The sequence below is a fragment of the Salmo salar genome, chromosome ssa10 (assembly GCF_905237065.1).
Source record: "Salmo salar chromosome ssa10, Ssal_v3.1, whole genome shotgun sequence".
In the NCBI taxonomy this organism is placed as follows: domain Eukaryota; kingdom Metazoa; phylum Chordata; class Actinopteri; order Salmoniformes; family Salmonidae; genus Salmo; species Salmo salar.
Genome location: NC_059451.1, coordinates 9,113,313 through 9,135,922, shown reverse-complemented (window position 1 = coordinate 9,135,922; position 22,610 = coordinate 9,113,313). Strand labels below are relative to the sequence as shown.

At 43.0% G+C, this 22,610-nt stretch overlaps 1 protein-coding gene across 4 annotated transcripts in view; it reads right to left on the bottom strand.

The window, feature by feature from the left end:
- The window catches only part of LOC106613481 (nuclear receptor subfamily 5 group A member 2), a 101,324-nt gene that overhangs the window by 58,116 nt on the left and 20,598 nt on the right, over positions 1 to 22,610 (bottom strand). For all 4 annotated transcript variants that reach the window (XM_014215753.2, XM_014215755.2, XM_045687281.1 and 1 more), the window contains one exon: positions 20,054 to 20,733. In XM_014215753.2, coding sequence (XP_014071228.1) covers positions 20,054 to 20,733 — 680 coding nt within the window. The remainder of the gene's footprint in view (positions 1 to 20,053; positions 20,734 to 22,610) is intronic.

The following is a 22,610-nucleotide window of genomic DNA, read 5'->3' as shown; positions in this document are numbered from 1 at the left end:
CCTTAGTTCCAGTGAAGGGAAATCTCAACAGTGAAGAGGCAACTCCGGGATGCTGGCATTCTAGGCAGAGTTCCTCTGTCCAGTGTCTGTGTTCTTTTGCCCATCTTAATTTTTTCTTTTTATTGGCCAGTCTGAGATATGGCTTTTTCTTTGCAACTCTGCCTAGAAGGCCAGCATCCCGGAGTCGCCTCTTCACTGTTGACGTTGAGACTGGTGTTTTGCGGGTACTATTTAATGAAGCTGCCAGTTGAGATCTTGTGAGGCGTCTGTTTCTCAAACTAGACACTCTAATGTACTTGTCCTCTTGCTCAGTTGTGCACCGGGGCCTCCCACTCCTCTTTCTATTCTGGTTCGAGCCAGTTTGCGCTGTTCTGTGAAGGGAGTAGTACTAGGCTTTGTACGAGATCTTCAGTTTCTTGGCAATTTCTCGCATGGAATAGCCTTCATTTGTCAGAACAAGAATAGACTGACGAGCTTTAGAAGAAAGATCTTTGTTTCTGGCCATTTTGAGCCTGTAATCGAACCCATAGATGCTGATACTCCAGATACTCAAATAGTCTAAAGAAGGCCAGTTTTAATGCTTCTTTAATCAGGACAACTGTTTTCAGCTGTGCTAACATAATTGCAAAAGGGTTTTCTAATGATCAATTAGCCTTTTAAAATGATAAACTTGGATTAGCTAACACAACGTGCCATTGGAACACAGGAGTGATGGTTGCTGATAATGGGCCTCTGTACGCCTATGTAGATATTCCATTAAAAATCTGTAGTTTCCAGCTGCAATAGTCATTTACAACATGAGTAATGTTTACACGGTATTTCTGATCAATTTGCTGTTATTTTAATAGACAAAAAAATTGCTTTTCTCTCAAAAACAAGGACATTTCTAAGTGACCTCAAACTTTTGAACGGTAGTGTATATGTTTTGATTTTCACATACACCAGATGGGTGGAGTGAAATGTGTTGTTTTACAGGGTCAGCCATACTGTAGTAGTACAACGCCCCTGGAGCAAATTAGGGTTAAAAGGACATTTACAAAAAAAATCTACTTCATATTCATCATCTCCAGCACCACCCCAACATCAATGTGAAAATGCAACATTTCTATGTTTTGTGGAAAAAAAGATTGAGGAAGATACTTTTTTCCAATGACATCATCGGTGTGCATCATGTGATTTTAACCAATTATGGGTAGGCATTGCCTACTTGCAATTTTCACATATGTTGAGGTTGGGACGGTGCTGGATCCGATGAAGTTGACATTTAAAAAAAAATAAAACATTTAAGTGCCTTGCTCAAGGGCACATCGACAAATGTTTAATCTTGTCGGCTCGGCTATTCAAACCAGCAACCTTTCAGTTACTGGCAAAATGCTCTTACTGATAGGCTACCTGCCACCCTTTATACAGTAGATGTGATTGTAATATTGCACAGAATGGAGGATTTATTCTGTTCCGTACAGTCAGTTTGTATCTGAAGCATTCTGTGAAGTTGATTCTCGGTCATTGGCAACTGCTTCCGATTCTCTGTCTGTCTGTCTGTCTGTCTGTCTGTCTGTCTGTCTGTCTGTCTGTCTGTCTGTCTGTCTGTCTGTCTGTCTGTCTGTCTGTCTGTCTGTCTGTCTGTCTGTCTGTCTGTCTGTCTGTCTGTCTGTCTGTCTGTCTGTCTGTCTGTCTGTCTGTCTGTCTGTCCATTCTAGTCTTGGTGCCAGACCGGTCAGTCTGCAGAAATGCAGTGTGGAATAGAGGGAGGCTTATGGTAGGTAGAACACACATGCTTGAACTTTTTCCTCCGTCTTGCACCTGTTTAGAAGTCACTTAGATCTACATTTCATATCAAGTAACTTGGCCAATGTACGCAGGCCTATCCCCTGACCACACAGAAACCCTATACAGATATTGTCTCTAAACAGCAATAGAAATACCAATGTCCAAAATAAGCCTACACAATGGGCCAGAGAAATGATAACTCATCCTCCCTCAAACTAGAGGTTTTAGCCTTCACACAATATCAACAGAGGAGCATTTTCTCTATACCTTGGAAAACCAAAGAACTTTCACATTGAAGTGGACTTTTTACAAGGCAAAGAGTTAAGTATAAATATATGCATAGATATATATAAATATAAATAAATATATGTACAGTTGAAGTCGGAAGTTTACATACACTTAGGTTGGAGTCATTAAAACTTGTTTTTCAACCACTCCACAAATTTCTTGTTAACAAACTATAGTTTTGGCAAGTCGGTAAGGACATCTACTTTGTGCATGACACAAGTAATTGTGCATGACACAATTCCAACAATTGTTTACAGACAGATTATTTCACTTATAATTCACCGTATCACAATTCCAGTGGGTCAGAAGTTTACATACACTAAATTGATTGTGCCTTTAAACAGCTTGGAATATTCCAGAAAATGATGTCATGGCTTTAGAAGCTTCTGGTAGGCTAATTGACAGAATTTGAGTCAATTGGAGGTGTACCTGTGGATAAATTTCAAGGCCTACCTTCAAACTCAGTGCCTCTTTGCTTGACATCATGGGAAAATCAAAATAAATCAGCCAAGACCTCAGAAAAACAGTCTGGTTCATCCTTTGGAGCAATTTCCAAACGCCTGAAAGTACCACGTTCATCTGTACAAACAATAGTACCCAAGTATAAACACCATGGGACCAAGCAGCCGTCATACCGCTCAGGAAAGAGACGCCTTCTGTCTCCTAGAGACTAACGTACTTTGTTGCGAAAAGTGCAAATCAATCCCAGAATGTACAGTAAAGGACCTTGTGAAGATGCTGGAGGAAACAGGTACAAAAGTATCTATATCCACAGAAAAAAGAGTCCTATATCAACATCACTTGAAAGGCTGCTCAGCAAGGAAGAAGCCACTGCTTCAAAACCGCCATAAAAAAGCAGTTTGCAACTGCATATGGGGACAAAGATCGTACCTTTTTGTAGAATTGTCCTCTGGTCTGATGAAACAAAAATAGAACTGTTTGGCCATAATGACCATCGTTACGTTTGGAGGAAAAAAGGGGGAGGCTTGCAAGCCGAAGAACACCATCCCAACCGTGAAGCACGGAGGTGGCAGCATCAGGTTGTGGGGGAGCTTTGCTGTAGGAGGGACTGCTACACTTCACAAAATAGATGGCATCATAATGAAGGGAAATTATGTGGATATATTGAAGCAACATCACAAGACATCAGTCAGGAAGTTAAAGCTTGGTCACAAATGGGTCTTCCAAATGGACAATGACCCCAAGCATACTTCCAAAGGTGTGGAAAATGTCTTAACGACAACAAAGTCAAGGTATTGGAGTGGCCATCACAAAGCCCTGACCTCATCCTATAGAAAATGTGTGGGAAGAACTGAAAAAGTGTGTGCGAGCAAGGAGGCCTACAAACCTGATTCAGTTACAACAGCTCTGTCAGGAGGAATGGGCCAAAATTCACCCAACTTATTGTGGGAAGCTTGTGGAAGGCAATGCTACCAAATACTAATTGAGGGTATGTAAACTTCTGACCCACTGGGAATGTGATGAAAGAAATAAAAGCTGAAATAAATAATTCTCTCTACTATTATTCTGACATTTCACATTCTTAAAATAAAGTGGTGATCCTAACTGACCTAAGACAGGGAATTTTTACTAGGAATAAATGTCAGGAATTGTTAAAAAGCTAAGGTGTATGTAAACTTCCGACTTCAACAGTATATATATATATATATATATATATATATATATATGGCTTATAAATTAATTAGATAACAGAATAAAGAAGCAGTGGCCGAGGCTTCTGATTGGTTACTTGGGGTAGAGCAGACCGTCTGCCTTTCTGAGAGGCCGGGGAGAGGGGAGGGAGCGTGTGTGTGTGTGTGTGTGTGTGTGTGTGTGTGTGTGTGTGTGTGTGTGTGTGTGTGTGTGTGTGTGTGTGTGTGTGTGTGTGTGTGTGTGTCTCACAGAGAGTCGTATTGTGATCGATACTGCTGAGGCACGGAGATTGATAAGTTCCCATAGTGACCGCATTAACAGACTCAGGAGGCTGTCCCCTGACCTATAGAACACACTTTGTTCGATTAGCCTCCCACGCAACCCCTTCCTCCCCTCCTGTCCCATGCCCAATGGCAAAGGAAAAGATTTAAAGTGGCGCAAACCCTGCTCTAATAAGGTCCTTCCTGTGCGCTCCTCACCTCATCACGCCTCAGCACTGTTACGGATCCACTGGAGAAATTAGAGATGCATCTCTGATGGAGGGATATCTGCCATTTTTAGCTATTGTTAGTAAAAAATGATATTGTTAGCCATGTTAGTCGACATTGTTTACGTACTATATATTTTGGGTTCTGATGGGGAACGACAGTTGAACTAAAGTTCATGAGACATTTATAAATTGTATTCTTCAAGAATCAATGGGTATATATTATGCATGTATAAGTCCAAAAGTGGGTGTAGCAACTGAGGATTCTCGCATTAAAGCGGGACAACAGAACTTTTGTCAGAAAGGGACACCTCCCCACACCAATAGGCACAAGCATAAAACTAAGGCCCACAACTCAGGATTTGTGTGGTTTAATGAATTAAGAAACCATAATAGTGTATGAATCATAACGCCAACATTCAAGCCCACATTTTGCGTAAACAATTAGAAACTAAACTTACATAGTGTGTCTTTAATGAGCTACAGTCAGATTCCACATATCCAAAACAGACACTGAATTAATTGGATACATGACGGACAGCAGTTGTCCACACTAGTTGTCCGTACTAGCTACATACAAACAGTTAAAAGAGCGAACTATGAGAACAGTTGGCCGACACAGAGAAGAGGTAAATACAAAGTCTCTTTGGTGTGTGTTGTTGGGAGTGTCTTGTTGTTTTCAAGGTCACTAAAGAAAGTAACAAACCCTTCCTCTCAGATTTCAGACAGGGATTTACAGACCAAATCAGGTATCCCAACTTAAGTATTCCTTTTCCCCCGATGAATAAGCATATGAAAGATATAAAAAAATCAATAAGGCAAGAGAGAAACTGACCAGAGAGACGCCAGTCAGGAATTTCAATAGACATATTTATATGGTGTACTTATTGTTGACTAGTTTGAGGTGCGCCATACTCCTTAAATTCTACCAGTGGGGTACATTGGAGTCAACTGGATAGCCCTAAAATAGATAAAAGGTAGCCCTTTATAATAACTCCATGTAACAAAGCATTTATAATGGATTAGTAAATAGTTTACTCATGGTTTATTAATCATTACTCCCACATTTGTAAATGTTAGTAACCTAGTTACTACCTTAAAAATATTAAATAATGATTCATAAGATCATTCATACAATGTTTAATATAGGTCTTTATAAACCATTTACTAATCATTAGTTAAGACTTTTTGCACGGCCTCATCTAAAGTGTGGGCTATTTATATATACTTTAACAATGTTTTGAGTGACCAGTGTAATTTCTCACAAAAAGATGGACATGCCATTGGTAGACATTCCTGCAGTACCTGATGCTGCTTAAGGTCTCAAAATGGTTGAGTGAAATAATGTTACTCTATGCTGAGTAAAATAACGTTCTTAGTCCAGAAAAGCTAACATAAGCGTTTCTTTGCAATCACTTTTCTACCAAAACCAAAGTGTGGATTGCAGCAGTCACTCCGTAGAGCAGTGTAATCTCGGTTAACCCAGAACTAAAATCTTGTGTAATTTGGTCAACTGCATGATTAAATTCTGGTTCCATACGTATTAGAATTTGGGAGTTCCGGTTTGCGAAATCTCCACCCTCGCAAAAGGCCATAGGCGCAAAGCATTGAAAGTTTAAGCACTGCCTTCGCCCAATCCTGGTAGTCCAAGAACCCAAGCACTTTCCCAGTGTTTCCCCAGATCAAGAATGCAAAAATGTGTGCATCTCCAGTCAGAACAGAACTTGCACAAACTTTTCCCCCTTGCACATTTTCCGGCTCGTGCCGACATTGCCTTCTTTGTTGTTTTCCTTACTAATAATAACTTTAGACATGAGTGCATTCCTATCAAAGTAAGTGCCTTATTACGTTATCATTATAGTTTCTGTATATCATGTTGTCGTTTTTACTGCAGTACACCGAACGTATGTATGGAGCATAATGTATTTTGTGTTTTATTCACGTTTTCAAGTACTGGTGACAAATAATGCATTCCGATTCTTGTATAGATTGTAATGGACACATATGATGTGTGTAAAATACTTTTTGGAAGGTTATACTGATCATGATGAGGATGTGTGGCACCATGTTTGTTGACCATGTCTGGTTGTCACGTAAATCGTACGCGTCAAAGTGCTAATGATTAGTAAATGGTTTATAAGGACCTATATTATGTAATGATTAATACATAATAAATACACAATTTACTAATACAATATAAATGCTTTATTTTGTGGAGTTATTACAAAACACTAGCAAATAAAATAATCTAGACATCTTTGATTGCTGGGAAATCATGTCAGGATATGATAACATAGAATCAAATGTACAGCATTGAGTAGAGATGCATTTTAGGGAAGGCAAACTTTTTGTAGCCTGATCTCAGATCTGGTGGCATGCCACAGCGGTATTCCACGGCTATACAACACAAACAGATCTGGAACCAGGCTAGGCAAACACAAGGCAAAAATCACACAAAAATGTGGTTATGAGAAAGAAACACAGTTGGTACAGCTGCTTCATTTCTGGATTTGAAATAGTCAGCTAAGTGCATGGCGTAAACCATCTATGAGTACCGTTGTTGATATGTTCACAATACGTAAAAAAAAAAAAAATGGCCTGAGTTTGCTGCATGGGATCTTGAGGGCTTAAAGCTAAGAAGCTATCAACTAATTATCAAAAACAGAGAGGCGTAATCAACTATTCAAATGAACATTAGGCTCCTGATATACATGAAGCCAGGGGAGCAGGAGCTCCCAAAAGTAACCCTCCCTGAGACGCACACACTTCCACACATACACCCTTCCACACACACACATATACACACACACACCCCTTAACCCCCGCCCCACAAACACACTCCGAATCCATCCCCGACACCCACCAACCAAACTCCCTCCAAACTGAAATACAGTGAGAAAATAATGACTTCCAAATGTGAAATGAGTTTGTGCTCTGTAAGACTAAGGCGCTGGGAAGTATTGATCTGTTCCACAGTGTTCAATCTAGCAGGCAATACTCTGCATTAAGCCTGGGCAGCCGATCCCTGAGTGATCTGTGGTGGGCTCATTTGATTTTCATTCCATGCCTTGTTTGACTTGATTCTGCGATTTATGGCTATAGGCTACTTTATGGTAAGGAGGGCTGTCAATATTGTGTGTGTAGGGTGGGTAGGGGGTGTGAGTGTGTAGGGTGTGTGTGTAGGGTGTGTGTGTGTGTGTGTGTAGGGTGTGTGTGTGTGTGTGTGTGTGTGTGTGTGTGTGTGTGTGTGTGTGTGTGTGTGTGTGTGTGTGTGTGTGTGTGTGTGTGTGTGTGTGTGTGTGTGTGTGTGTGTACAGCACCTTGCAAAAGTATTCATCCCCATTGGCGTTGCATTCCAACCTGTAATTTAAATGGATTTTTATTTGGATTTCATGTAATGGGCATACACAAAATAGTTCAAATTGGTAAGTGAAATGAAAAAAAATACTTATTTAAAATAAAAAACAATAATAAAACAAGAAAAAGTGGTGCGCGCATATATTTTCACCCCTTTGCTATGAAGCCCCTAAATAAGATCTGGTGCAACCAATTACCTTCAGAAGTCACATAATTAGTTAAATAAAGTCCACCTGTGTGCAATCTAAGTGTCACATGATCTGTCACATCATCTCAGTATATATACACCTGTTCTGAAAGTCCCCAGAGTCTGCAACACCACTAAGCAAGGGGCAGCACCAAGCAAGCGGTACCATGAAGACCAAGGAGCTCTCCAAACAGGTCAGGGACAAAGTTGTGGAGAAGTACAGATCAGGGTTGGGTTCTAAAAAAATATCAGAAACTTTGAACATCCCACGGAGCACCATTAAATACATTATTAAAAAATGGAAAGAATATGGCACCACAACAAACCTGCCAAGAGAGGGCCACCCACCAAAACCCACAGAACAGGCAAGGAGGGTATTAATCAGAGAGGCAACAAAGAGACCAAAGATAACCCTGAAAGAGCTGCAAAGCTCCACAGTGGAGATTGGAGTATCTGTCCATAGGACCACTTTAAGCCGTACACTCAACAGAGCTGGGCTTTACGGAAGAGTAGCCATAAAAAAGTCATTGCTTAAAGAAAAAAATAAGCAAACACGTTTGGTGTTCGCCAAAAGGGCATGTGGGAGACTCCCCAAACATATGGAAGAAGGTACTCTGGTTAGATTAGACTAAAATTTTGCTTTTTGGCCATCATGGAAAACGCTATGTCTGGCACAAACCCAACACCTCCAATCACCCCAAGAACACCATCCCCACAGTGAAGCATGGTGGTGGCAGCATCATGCTGTGGGGATGTTTTTCATCAGCAGGGACTGGAAAACTGGTCAGAATTGAAGGAATGATGGATGGCGCTAAATACAGGGACATTCTTGAGGGAAACCTGTTTCAGTCTTCCAGAGATTTGAGACTGGGACGGAGGTTCACCTTCAAGCAGAACAATGACACTAAGCATACTGCTAAAGCCCCACTAGAGTGGTTTAAGGGGAAACATTGAAATGTCTTGGAATGGCCTAGTCAAAGCCCATACCTCAATCAATTGAGAATCTGTAGTATGACTTAAAGATTGCTGTACACCAGCGAAACCCATCCAACTTGAAGGAGCTGGAGCAGTTTTGCCTTGAAGAATGGGCAAAAATCCCAGTGGCTATATGTGCCAAGCTTATAGAGACATACCCCAAGAGACTTGCAGCTATAATTTCTGCAAAAGGTGGCTCTACAAAGTATTGATTTTGGGGGGTGAATAGTTATGCATGCTCAAGTTCTGTTTTTTTTGTCTTATTTCTTGTTTGTTCTACAGTGATCTTCAAAGTGGTCTTCAAAGTGGTAGGCATGTTGTGTAAATCAAATGACATAAATCCCCCCCAAACTCCATTTTAATTCCAGGTTGTAAGGCAACAAAATAGGAAAAATGCCAAGGGGGTGAATACTTTCGCAAGCCACTGTATGTATATGAGTGTGTGTGTGAGTGTGTGTGTGTGTGTGTGTGTGTGTGTGTGTGTGTGTGTGTGTGTGTGTGTGTGTGTGTGTGTGTGTGTGTGTGTGTGTGTGTGTGTGTGTGTGTATGTACAGTATATGAGGTGTTTGCATAGGAAATGACACACATACACATGCAGGTACATGGATATAGACTAGCCTTTATAATGCAGTCCAGAGGAGATACACTTGCCCAGCCTCGTTGAGTAGACAAGAGTGTTTTAAAATGCACAGACAGATGCTTCTCTCAGTCTGAAGAGGAGACATACATTCCCATTAGCACTAACAGACTGTCTGGCTCTGGCACTTCACAGCTGGGGCCACTCAGAAACCCACTTTGATTGGGGCTTTGATATGAAATTAACATCTGAATTAAACAAATTGATCTATGGATGTGTGATCTAAACACAAACAATTAGTGAGATGTAATTGAATGACTAGGCTGTGAAAGGTTGTCTCTCTTGTGGATAGTGAAAAGCCTTCTTTATCAACAGACCATTGTATCAGGGAGAGTGTGTGTGCTTGTGTGTATCACGCTTACATAACTCTTTTGAGAGACTGAAGGCCGCTACAGTTCTGTCTGTCTGTGTGGTGTGTGTGTGTGTATGTGTGTGTGTGTGTGTGTGTGTGTGTGTGTGTGTGTGTGTGTGTGTGTGTGTGTGTGTGTGTGTGTGTGTGTGTACCTGCGTTCGCGTGTGTGTACCTCTGAAACAATCTGTCTATCTATTCACCTCTCTCAATTGAATGCTCCTGTCGACACCCCTAGCAGGGTAGGTTCTGAGGCAGTTAAAAAGTGCTGGGCCTTGAGTCCATTCGGAATATTTTGTTTTTATTTTTCATTGTTTCAGTGATCGTAAAAAGTTCCCTTTTATCCCCCTTTAAGTGTGCAATCTGAAAAGAACGCAGTCATAATATCTATTATTAGACCATACATTTATTTTATATGTATGGATAATTTAGTTCTGCACCATGCCAGGTGCTGAATTAAGGAGAGAGAGAGAGAGAGAGAGAGAGAGAGAGAGAGAGAGAGAGAGAGAGAGAGAGAGAGCGAGAGAGAGAGAGAGAAAGAGAGCGAGAGAGAGAGTGTGAGAGAGAGAGATAGAGAGAGAGAGAGAGAGAAAGAGAGCGAGAGAGAGAGTGTGAGAGAGAGAGAGAGAGAGCGAGAGAGAGAGAGAGAGCGCGAGAGAGAAAGAGAGCGCGAGAGAGAGAGTGTGAGAGAGAGAGATAGAGAGAGAGAAAGTAAAAAAGACAGAAAGAAATAAAGAAAATGAAAGAAAGAAAAAGAAAAAAACACTATGACGAACAGGTGTTTTTCTCCTACTATAGCCGTCCGTGATGCTAAAGACATTTTATAGGTGCATGGTGGGCCTCGTGAATTTCTCGCCCGTCGTAACTAACGTTCACGTCTAGCGTTACCCCCTCCAGAACCCACATGTCATTCATCAGAGTACAAATCTAATCACCCCTACATTGGTTAAACATAAGTTCCCCCGAAACCCACCCCCTGTTGTAAGCCTGCACTCTCTCGGTATCCTTTCATCCCATTGCTTATCTATTGTCTTTGGTCTCTCTCTCCCTCTCTCTCTTCCTCTATTTCTCTCTCTCAGCGAGACGCCTCTGTCCACTGTGTCCAGAATAGCCGCCCGTAAATAAGCAGCAAAAATAGACGTAGAGAACAACTGTTGACAGGTTGTGTGACGAGGGTGGCAGACCTCAGCCAGCCAGCTAACCTCGAGCCAGCACCCCAAATTACAAGCAGATAATTAAGGCCGGGGCTAACAATGGAGAGCGAGACCCGCAATCTTCCTTCTATAAAGCCTGAATCATGATTGTAGGAGAGAGACAAGGCCCTGTTGTAGTTACGCATGTCGGACATATTAAGATACATGAGATGTATCTTTAGATGGAAAACAAGTGGATGGAAAACATGTGAGGGATAGATACATCAGTAACACTTCATAATAACTTTCATGATTAAGCATTAATACATGATTTATAAATAGTGTAAATACAATTAAAAATGTGTATATAATTATTCATAAGCATTTTATAAACATGTATTTAAGCAATTATAAGTGCTTTTTCATTAACATTATTATTAAGTTTATAAATCACTTGAAGTGACCACGTGGCTTTGTGTAGTGAGTTTGGTTTGGAGATGGCAGGGGCCGGTCAACATGAGTCCAGAGAGGCCACACCTTAGCCCCTTTGACCTAAAGGAAACTCTAGAGTGTACTGGGAGTAAATACTAGCGCTTGGTGTGTATATGTATTGTCTGTGATAACACATTACCAGTTGACCTGCAGATAACAATGCTTTACTGGAAGCTACTTGTTTTCTCTCAGCTCTTGTGAACTCTGAGCAATATGTTGTTAAGTCTTTTGATGGAAGACACGCTGGAAAGTGGACTCCCTCCGTATGCGCTATTGTTTTTAATATCGGCTCATAACAATAGTTACGGCTGAGTGAGGGTGGAGAAGTAAAATGTAAGAGTTTTTTCGATGGAGACACCGCCCGAGTTAGCGTTAGCATCAGAGCCGTTGAGTTGATTTGTTAGCAGGCTAGCCGGCTAAATCAACACCCAATATCCATTTTGTTTTCCCATTTCGCCACCACTCGCTCGCCCGCTGATTTTGCACGCCTAGTCGTGGGCGGCGTCGTGAAACTGCACAGGAGTAGTGTGGGCCCCCGCGCTAACAGCATTGCCGAGCGTCCACAGACTCCACACCTTAATCAGCACCATGACCTGCCAATAAAAAGGCAAGAGCCTGATCGTCCATAAATAAGACTTAACATGGACCTGCTCTCTTCGCTTACACTAACAGAGAAGCCAAAGTGCTCACAAATGCGAATTCCAATGATAAACAATGTTCAACTTCGGAAAAATTGCGAGTGGGGGGGAACATTCTATTTTGTTTCCTTTGCCATCATAACAGAATCAGTTAAAGAGTACGAGGAAGAAGGGGAGGAGGAAAAGGGGAACGGCGAGACATCAGAAGATTTGTTGCGGATGAGTATCAGCGAATTCTGCAATGTTTCACTTCTGAAATTGTGTGTGGGGGTGTGATTATTTTTTCCCATTCTTCCATTGCATATTCCTTTGCCAGTCGAAGAGGAAGAGAACGAAAGGACAGAGGAGGGGGGAAAACGGTAAGCGCGGAAGAGAAGAGTCTGAGGCGGATGAGTCTATCAGTTTCTTCTCCAGGAACTTGTAGTTCATGCCAGCCTTTTATCCACCATCAAAGCAACAAGTGGATGAGCAGACTCAACGAATCCTCGAAGCTCTCCCCGATGTCTCGTTCTCCGCCCGTCTGTGGGGAAATCCAGCCCTAAATCTTTCCTTTTAACAAGTGCCTCCGCTTCCTTCCGGTCCCGGGGAGAGTCTCAGGGGACTACCGGGGCTCTAGGATGCAACGTTCTGGACTTGTCCAGACTTGTCTTCTAGGCCGGGGCTATTGCTGTCCAGGGACCGAGGGAGGACCGACAATGGGAAGTAATGGTCGAACAGGACAGACAGGGGGAAAGAACGGTCCAGAGTGGTTGTCAATGGTCAAATGGGGCTGAAGCGACTCTAAAGCGACTAGGCATGAAAAAACAGAGACATGGTTCAGCAGTAAATAAACGGAGTGAGTGATCTGTCAAATGTCGATGTAATTTTGTGTATATCCTGGATTCTTGTAGTAGCTCAAGACTTAAAATGGTTCCATTTTGAGAACCTTGTTTGCCAGATGTCTATATGCTCTCCGTCTAAAATCCATCATATTATCTGACACTATATAAAAAAAGGAACATTTCGGCATATATCGGAATTATCGGAAAGCTAAAATACGGAGCTTTTTCAGTATTTATGGAAGCGAGAGTATTTTTTTGCCCGTTGTTCAGTCATTTATGAATGAAAAGAGGCTTTTATGACCTCCCTCGCGCTCCATCCTGCCCTGATCAACAAGATTTTGTTACCACTAAAATAGCAGCTTAAAAAAACAGGCTGCCAGCAGACTTCAGCCTGGGACAGAGACAAGAGAGAGAGGGGGTGGGGAGGGTGGGACAGAGACAAGAGAGAGGGGAGGGTGGACAGAGAGAGAGGGAGAGAGAGGGGGGCAGAGTGAGTGAGCAAGAGTGAAGTTTAGTGAGAGAGAGAGTGGGAAGCAATAGAGAGAGAGAGAGAGAGAGAGAGAGTGGGAGCATGAGAGAGTGAGTAAAAAAAATATGTACAGGAGCAGGCCCTTACAAAAACTCACACGCCATCTCCAATTGTGGCTGCCTGGCGGGGCACGGCGGGGGGATATCATCTATCAGTGGACAAATGCAGGGACTGAGAATGCTGCTCCTCAAATGAAATAATATATCTTTGAAAACCTATGCCTGCACCAGGCCCAGGGCCCATATATCAAGCCTGAGCGTCTGGTGGATCCGGTCCAGGCCCATTAACCTTCCACCTGTTTCCCCCCCTGTCCTTCACCATGCACCCTTGCCCTTGGTGTGCCTCTCCCCGGCCCTTGTTCATCTTCCCCCTCCTCCCTCCTTCTTTCTTCTCCATCACTCTCTCTCTCTCTCCCTCTTTTTGACTCTTTCTATCTTTCTCTCTCACTGGGGCACTAATGTAAAGTGAGAGAGAGGGGGGGAGAGAGAGAGAGAGAGAAAGAGAAAGAGAAACGGGGGGCTAGCCTGTGGAATAATTCAAATGCAATGGACCAGGGACACAGTTACAAATCTCTGCCAGCTGGGACGCCAGCGGCGCGCGCGCAGTTTGTCAGAGCTGACCTCAGTGACAAGAGCGCGACGAGAGGGAGAGTGGGGGGTGGGAAGTATGGCTTGGGGATGGCAGTGGGGTGGCGGGGGTGTGGGTGAGGGGGTGTAGATATAAATCCGACCCCCCTTCACCTCCATCCCGCCTTTCACCCCTCGAGTTCACAGATCACGCCTAAAACGCCTTATTAATTTCCCCCGGTTATGGGGCGTAAAAAAACACAATCAGGGTGTGTGTGTCCCGCCAGCACCTTAAAATTGGATCGCTCTGAGAGAGGTTGCAGTGGGAGGGGAGAGAGGAGGGGTCGAATGCGGAGAGGTTGTAGAAAAAAGGCTGCAATTTCACAAAAGTAAATTCATGCAATATGTATGGCCGGTGAAATTATGCGGCTGTGTGGGAAAGCATCAGGTCAGTACATTATACACTCAGATAAATCTATAAATTGAGAATATTCAGGTACGTTATAAAACCCCTGGGATTCTGACTGTCGTCCTGAGAGATTGACTGACGTACACGCTATAAAAAATGTATGTACACAAACACACTACACACACACACACATCACCTATGCCCTGTAGACTATAGAGGGACGTATGAACGGCAGTACACGGAGTAAGCACTGTAAATAATTCCATTGCTGATCTATATTTTTCAATTGGAGAAATGTTTTTCTTTGCGATTCTATCTTTCTTCTTTCATAGGCCTTACATAGCTTAGAGTCAATGTTGCTGTTCCTTACATTTTTTTGTGAATACATCTTTACCCACTGGTTGACTGAATCAATGTTGTTTCCAAGTTATAAACGATTCAAATCTATGCGATAACATTGAATCAACGTGGAAAACTGATTGGATTTGAAAAAAGTAATCAACGTAAGGGAATTTTGTCTTTGTTTCACTCAACTTTTAATCTAAATCTAATGACATGGTGACATGTTTTGTTGATTTCATGTTGAATTTACGTTAGTTAACAAATCAACCCAATGTAAATCAAAACTAGATGTTGAAATGACATCTGTGCCCTTTTGACTAAATTAATTGGAGAGATCATTTAACAATTTAATTCAACCACATAAAATAATGTCTACATAATACTGTGTTAAAACTGCAATACGTGTTTGACTGAATAAAGCATTTAAGTCAAAGACAAGCAGTGAAGTCAAGAGGCAGACTGAGGCTTCTCTGCTCTGCTCTCCTATCCTATCCTATCCTTTCCTCTCCACTCCACCCCTCTCCTCTCCTCCGCTCTCCTCTCCTTCGCTCTCCCCCCCCCCCACCTCTCCTCTCCTGTCCTGTCCTCTCCTGTCATCTCCAGCTGCTAATCCAATAAGGACCAGGGCAGCACAGCTGGGTATGGGCCCAGAAACAAGGCCCTAATACAGTCCCCCCTCACTTAATGGCAGGTCTGGTATTGTCATCGTCATTACCTCGGAGGAGAGGAACCCCGAAGCCCAAGCTGTCCCAGAACAACCGTGAAAGGACTAAAATAAATATTGGCGCCACATGTCAAAGCGTCATGGGCTTTGCCCGGTTGAGTTTTATCAGGTTGACGGACTAAATCGACTTGTTATGTTATAGTGCGTGTGTGTGTTTGTGTGTGCGTGCATGTGCGTGTGTCGGGTCCATTTTAACTGCAGTATAAACAAGTAAGTTGTCTTGTCACAACACAATTATTCTGTGGTGGAATAATAGCGTAATAATAGTGGGGTTATAAGTATCAGAGGATAAAAACAAAACTAGAAGCTGGGAGGAATAATAGAAACATAATAGAAACATATGAATCAATAACCACAATTGGAGACTTAATTTGGTCCCATTGTGTTGGTGGAAGCTAGAGGAAAAGCGCGGCTCACGCATCCTATCCCTGGAACAATGGAGGAGAGGCCCAGAAGCCGAGGTGGTTTTCTCCATGGACCCCGGTATGAATCATTCCTCAGCTCATGGGCAGAGCGGCTAATGACACACACACACACACTCATGCACATACAGACAACCTGACACACACACATGCATGCACATACAGACACAGACAAACTGACATACATACAGAAACGCATTTACAAAGCCACACATAGAGTAAACACACACACACACACACAGACATACGCATGCATGCACACATGCACCACACATGCACGCGCACACACACGCAGCATGAGTAAGTCTGATTGTTCCTGTGAACCCAATGGCAGCCTGGCCCTGAGAAGAGACACACTAATAGTCTGGGTAATGATTGGTTGGAAAAAGCTCTTAAGGTGGAGGGACTGCGTTCGTCTGTGTGTGTGTGTGTGTGTGTGTGTGTGTGTGTGTGTGTATGTCAACCAAACTTAACCTTGGCTCAGATCTGGTCTAGAAGGGGCATCAATAACAATCCCAATAACAACCCCACTAGAAATTATGCCCTCAGAGAAAGAGGTTGATAAAACGTTGATGAAATGTAAACATGTCAATTAGTAATTTATTACCATTACATTCCACAGGTTGGTGTGATTGGGTGTTTATTAAATGGTGCCTGGCATAAAGGCTTGCCATGCTATGGGAGAAGTGCCACAGACACATGCCAACCCTGCTGTGCCACCCCCTCAGTGACATCTAGCCACACTGAGCCACACATCTGTTTCCCTCAGTGCCCAGAGCGAGCCCAGCAATAATGGGGAGGGACGCTACTCCTAAATCACACACACACACTCACAAGCACACACACACACTTGCTATCAAAATGACATTCACATGCAAAAAGCCACCCTTCCAAAACTCCATACTATTCCCCCTCATATTACCATTTATTACAGTAATAACCAAACCAGGACACCTGGCTTAAAAAAAGTCCAAATGTGAAACGAGTTAAGACTGAGGTAGGTAGGGCTGGAACCAAAAAAGATACATAAAAGTACAGTTAAAGATCTAATCCAAAGGTGTGAGAATTGTGAAACGATTCTTGGCCAAGTGTCTTTCTTCTCCGGCTGCTCAGCTGCAGAGCAACACAATGGGGCTCCTCTCTTCAGTGATATCTAATGGCTAAATATTTATGACTCCTGTAACCAGGTCCAACTTATGGAAACTAAATCTTTAAACACTTTTGGCAGAAGCTTCTCACCATTCGGCTCCATTACCATATAAATTATTTTGTTCTTACCAAGCTAATAATAGGGGCCTGTAGATGGAGGGGTATTTATAGTGCCCTCGGAGCCGGGGTCTCAGACCAGCTTTTATTCCATGAGTATTTCCTGTGTTTATCGCCCGCTCTCTGTCCTCATTTTGAAATTATTTATATATTAGATGTAGCGGTCTACAGAGGTCACCAGCAGTAAGTAGTATTTGAATATCTCACTGAGATATTCCGGGGCGGCAGGGTAGCCTAGTGGTTAGAGCGTTGGACTAGTAACCGAAAGGTTGCAAATTCAAATCCCTGAGCTGACAAGGTACAAATCTGTCGTTCTGCCCCGTCATTGAAAATAAGAATTTGTTCTTAACTGACTTGCCTAGTTAAATAAAATAAAAAATATGGTGAAGTGCAGAAATGCACACGCATACACACATTTTATGATTCTGACAATGATGATCACAGATTGAGTCAAATCACCTGAAAATCTGTCTGAAAACACAATTTTAAATCATTGAATTAGTATGAAAACACAGTACATACAGTACAAGTAAATTTAGACATTTATCTTCCTACAGTAGCATGTGTGGTTCAGAGTGTTGAAAAGGCCAAAATGCAGGGGGGCAACATCCCACAAAGCCTCTCTGTCTACTGTATCAGTAGCTGTCTTAGCTTAGCAGAGCTCCAATTTGCCAGCACTTGTGGAAACAGTGCAGGGCTTACACAGGGCTTTTCTCTCATCACCAACACTAAGTTTTCTGCTCAACAATAGCTGTACAACTATCTACTAATTAGAAACAAGAGGGGGTGGGTTCTAGTGTACAGGGAAAGCTGTTAGTGCCTGCCTGCTAGCACACCATTTTTCAGCCCTGCTAGGCAAGCGCCTTTAGTCTAAACTCGAGTAGCTAGATGAGGTAGCGTAAAAAACCGCACCCCCTAATTATTCAGTCACTTCAGCGAATCAGTGAATTAACCCCCCCCCCGTCCGTCCGTCCGTGACCCCGCCTGTTACCACACCACTACAGAAGGGGCGGCGGATACAGGAATATTGGTACAGGAATTGGCCCCCAAATTTACCGCGGGTCGTTCTCCACCATTTTAAAACACCTGAGGCTCTGTTCCAATTAAGTCCATGAGTAATATGGACAGTCATTAGCTTGGACATAATGATATTTCATTCTGAAGTGAACGAGGGGCGACATCTACAAGTGGATATAGGTAATTGAATTCGAATGGAGAGTTTGGAGAGGTATGCTGCTCCACACACTGCACAATGATCATTCAGTGGCTTAAATGGGTTAAAGAAAACATGTACAACCACACCCAACTCTCCAGTCCATATACTCAGTGAAGTACTGTACAATAAAACATTTTTATTTGATGCTAATTCAGATATAGAAAATGTCAATAGGGATTGGCCGCGTGATAAATGTCAACATGTGTTTTCGAGAGCTCTTGCCCCTAATACAGAACTGGATTGTGTTGAATATTACATTTCTATTTCCCTCCCCTAAAAATTCAGAGGACTGTAATGGGGGCCCTAGTACATGAATATGCAGTCGTGCCTTTGGCTACGGAGTAAACAGACAAAAGAGTGAGATAAGAGAGGGGGCAGAGAAAGAGAATGAAAGAAAAACAGGTGATCCACACAGAATCATCAGAGCCTTTTCATGTTGCTCTCCGCATATTAACCTTCTCTACTGAACAAATAAACCTCGGAGCAAACGAAAACCACACTGGAAACATTTCCCATTCCTCTCAGGGACTAAAAATGTTTGGAATAATCAGGTTTTTACAGGAAGACTCATCGCTGGCCATCTAGGGTTGTTTTGGTAAGCAGCTGTTAGTGATTGGTTGACAAAACACTACAAAGTATGTCAACCAAACTTTACTTTGGCTCCAAACTGGCCAGGAAAACTGTCTGCTGCAGTATCCTCACTGAAAGCAGAGCTTTCGGAAACAGAGTTCGATAACACATCAATGAAATTTAAATACTTCAATTAGGCATGCATTACTACTAAATGGGTTGATCGGGTGAGAATATCAATATCATAATTCATGAATTAATGAAATGCATTATCATTAATAGTAATAGGGTCTGACTATACTTTTCAAGTATTTTCCATTTACCTCTGCCCGCTGTGATGCATGCATTGTGGGCCTGTGATAATATTTGATTTGTATTTCAATATTTTCACACAGTCCCTGCCTACTCGGATCTCAAAAATGATACAGGGAAAAAAGGGCACATCAAATCCAAAAATTCTAATCAAAACCAAGAGCAGGGGATCCCGCTGCTTTGAATGAAAAGAGCCTGAAGACGACCAGTCAAAGTTTTCCTAACCCATACCCGAAATGTGTCACAGTGTGTAAATAGGGCTGGCTACTGAATTTTGATCAGGATGAGAGATAGACGGTTAAAGCTACACCACAGCCTTCCCTCTCAGCTTCGTACACATTGCATTAGTGTCGAGCGGACACATAAAAGGGAAAGATTAAAGGCGGGTGAAGATAAAATATTAGGGTGGGTTTGACGAGGAGCGAGATCACAGGGGTGTGTGTGTGTGTGGTAAACTGTCCATTTTGGATAACAACATTGGGTTGAAACATTGAACGTTTGGACAAAATGCAGGATGCATTATGCAAGGCCACACAAATAGGGTAGGTATAACGATCCTATTGTCTATTGATCAGAAAATATATCAAGATATAATACATGTATATGATCGAGTTTGATATGTGTAATATGCATGACTTGTTGTATATTGTAGTTAGCTAACCAACATATCTAATTTAATTCACATCATCAGTAGTTTAGCAACCACAAAAAAGTATGTATGTGAAACATTGTGAAAATATAGAAAACCAATGTACTGTATATACAATACAGATGTACTGTATATGTGTTTGACTAGTGTTTGTCTATATGCACGTTAAACCTTCTGAATGATGCACATGAACAATTAAAACAGACATACAGTATGTGTGTAAAATTCAACATGGTGTCTGTATGTAGTGTCCCCACGTACCTTGAGCTCGCGGAAGAAGATGCTGCTCCGGGCCCACTCCACGATGGAGAACAGCGTCTGGTCGGCCATCTTGCACATTAGGCCGAATGTGTTGAGTTTCTCGTGCTTCCCCCGGCTGGCCTGCTCCTGCTGCAGATAGGTCAGGATCTTGGTCTGCACCTGGGGCTCGTCAGGCTCGCACTTCAGCAGCTCCACGATGAGGTGCGGGAAGCTGGGCGGCGAGCCCGTCTGGTACGCGTCCATATACGGGTTGTAGCCCATGATGGATTCGGGCGAGCTGGTGTACGGGTCCGGGTACTCGGACTTGATGGTGCGGGTGCTCTGGAAGTGGCCGTAGGCTGCCTGGTAGCCCTGGAGGGAGCCGGCATGCGGGGGCATGGCCATGCTGATGGGCGACGTGACGAAGGGGCTGCGGTCGTAGTCTGTGTGGGGCAGGGCGGCGTGGTGCGGGTGACCGTGGTGGCTGAGCGGCAGGCCCTTGGAAGCTGCCTGGTGGATGTTCTGGATAGCAGAGGAGATGGTGAGGTCGGTGGGCACCGCCTGCATCACCTGGGTCATGGCCTCGATCTTCAGGCCGTTGGCGCGGATCAGTGCCTTTTTCTGCTGCTTGAGCGCCCGGTCGCGCTTGTACATGGGGCCAAATTTGTTGCGGCCGCCACGCATGCGGTCCGCCCTGACAGCTGACGGAGACAGACAGACAGGAGAGGAAGGACAGGAGAAGAGGACGTTAGTGTCATGATAACATCTACATGTGTTTCCATTCATTTTGGCAGGTAAGGTGACTAGGAACACATTCTCCTGGCGGGTGTTGAAGGAGGAAGGAGAGAAAAAGATATTAGCAATATTGATAAACTGATCAAATAAAAAGTCATTGGAGTCTATTTAAGCCAGTGTTCTGAAACTTCCAATCCGCGGCCCACAAATAGGCAGCTCATGAGCCAGGAGTTTAAGACCTCTGAGCAAATGTCATTCATGACCCCCATGTGTTCATAACAAGAACCCACACCAAACTATTGGCATTGATGAATCATAGAGATATCTACAATGGCCATTTAACACAGAGCTCCCATTTCATCTTATAGTTCATGCATAAAAGGAAAAAAAACGATCAATGACTACTAAACTTTGTGTTGACCTTTGCACTGGAGAACTCGGATGTCTCAGAGCGGGGAAATACAGCCTTGTCATAACGTGTTACCTTTCACATGCATGGCACGTTTTGTCACTCACACAGGTTGTAAACGCTAGTTACCGAAACAGTAACTTTTATGAACCTATGTAATCCTGATACATACCAGACAACAAGGTTATTAGTAATTTCTCCAACCATATATCATCAGTCCAAATGAGAAGAGTGAGGTCAAAATTAACATTATTTATGCCTACACTCATTCAAAACACTGAAAAGTGTTAACATTGAAAATTATTTAACCTCATTCAAAACACTGAAAAGTGTTTGCACTGAAAATGATTTACCCTCATTGAAAACACTGGAAAGTGTTAGCACTGAAAATGACACTCATTCAAAACACTGAAAAGTGTTAACACTAAGAACTACCCTAATTCAAAACACTGAAAAGTGCTAACACTAAGAACTACCCTAATTCAAAACACTGAAAAGTGTTAACACTAAGAACTACCCTAATTCAAAACACTGAAAAGTGTTAACACTGAAAATCAAACCAGAGTACAAACATGACAAAAATTGTACATTTCCTAATGATCCCAAAACATCATATGAAAACCCCAGCAGAATCCCGAATGATCCCAAGAATCACAGCTTCATTCGGGCTAATGAATGAGACTGTCTCCATGGTGCACGGCGGACCATGTATGATCTGCACCATGCATGCCAAGGGGGGAGACTGTCTCTCTGCCTCTCTCTCTCGGGTGCCCCCCTGTTAATTATCTATGCTTAATTATTTATCTCTTATGCCCAAGCTGTGGTGGAGTGGAGCAGGCAGCAGACTGGCTACACTGGGCTCGGTGGGAGAGTGAACCGGGCGGGACCCCACCACTCACCCCCCATCCGCCCACCCCCGTTCCATCCCTACAATACTGGGTCAGGGCGGACACACCGTCGGGCACTCAGGCCACTAATATCTAATATCTCTAGTAGGGAGTAGGTATTGAAATACATAAAGTGATTAGAAGGGGGCTGGACCAACAGCTGCCTTGGGAGTAGTATTAATGGTCTCTGTCACAGCAGTGTCTGTCACAGTGGCGGTGATCTGAGAAAGGGGCCAAGAGGGGCTTAGAGGGGAGAGCACAGGGGCCGCAGACACACAGTACAGAGGGTATCACACACTGATGCAGCACTGATAAGAGATAGAGGTAAGAGTCGAGGTAAGGTCAAGCACATAGGGTCCGCAGACACTGGCATCTAGAAGAAGAGCCCTTCACTGGCTAAGTGACACACACCAAAAAAAAGATATACTGTATATAGTGCACTACTTATGACCTGAGCCGTATGGGCCCTGGTCAAAAGTAGTGCACTATAAAGGAAAACATTTGGAACGTGGATCCCGTGGATCCATTATACATTATTGTAGCGACT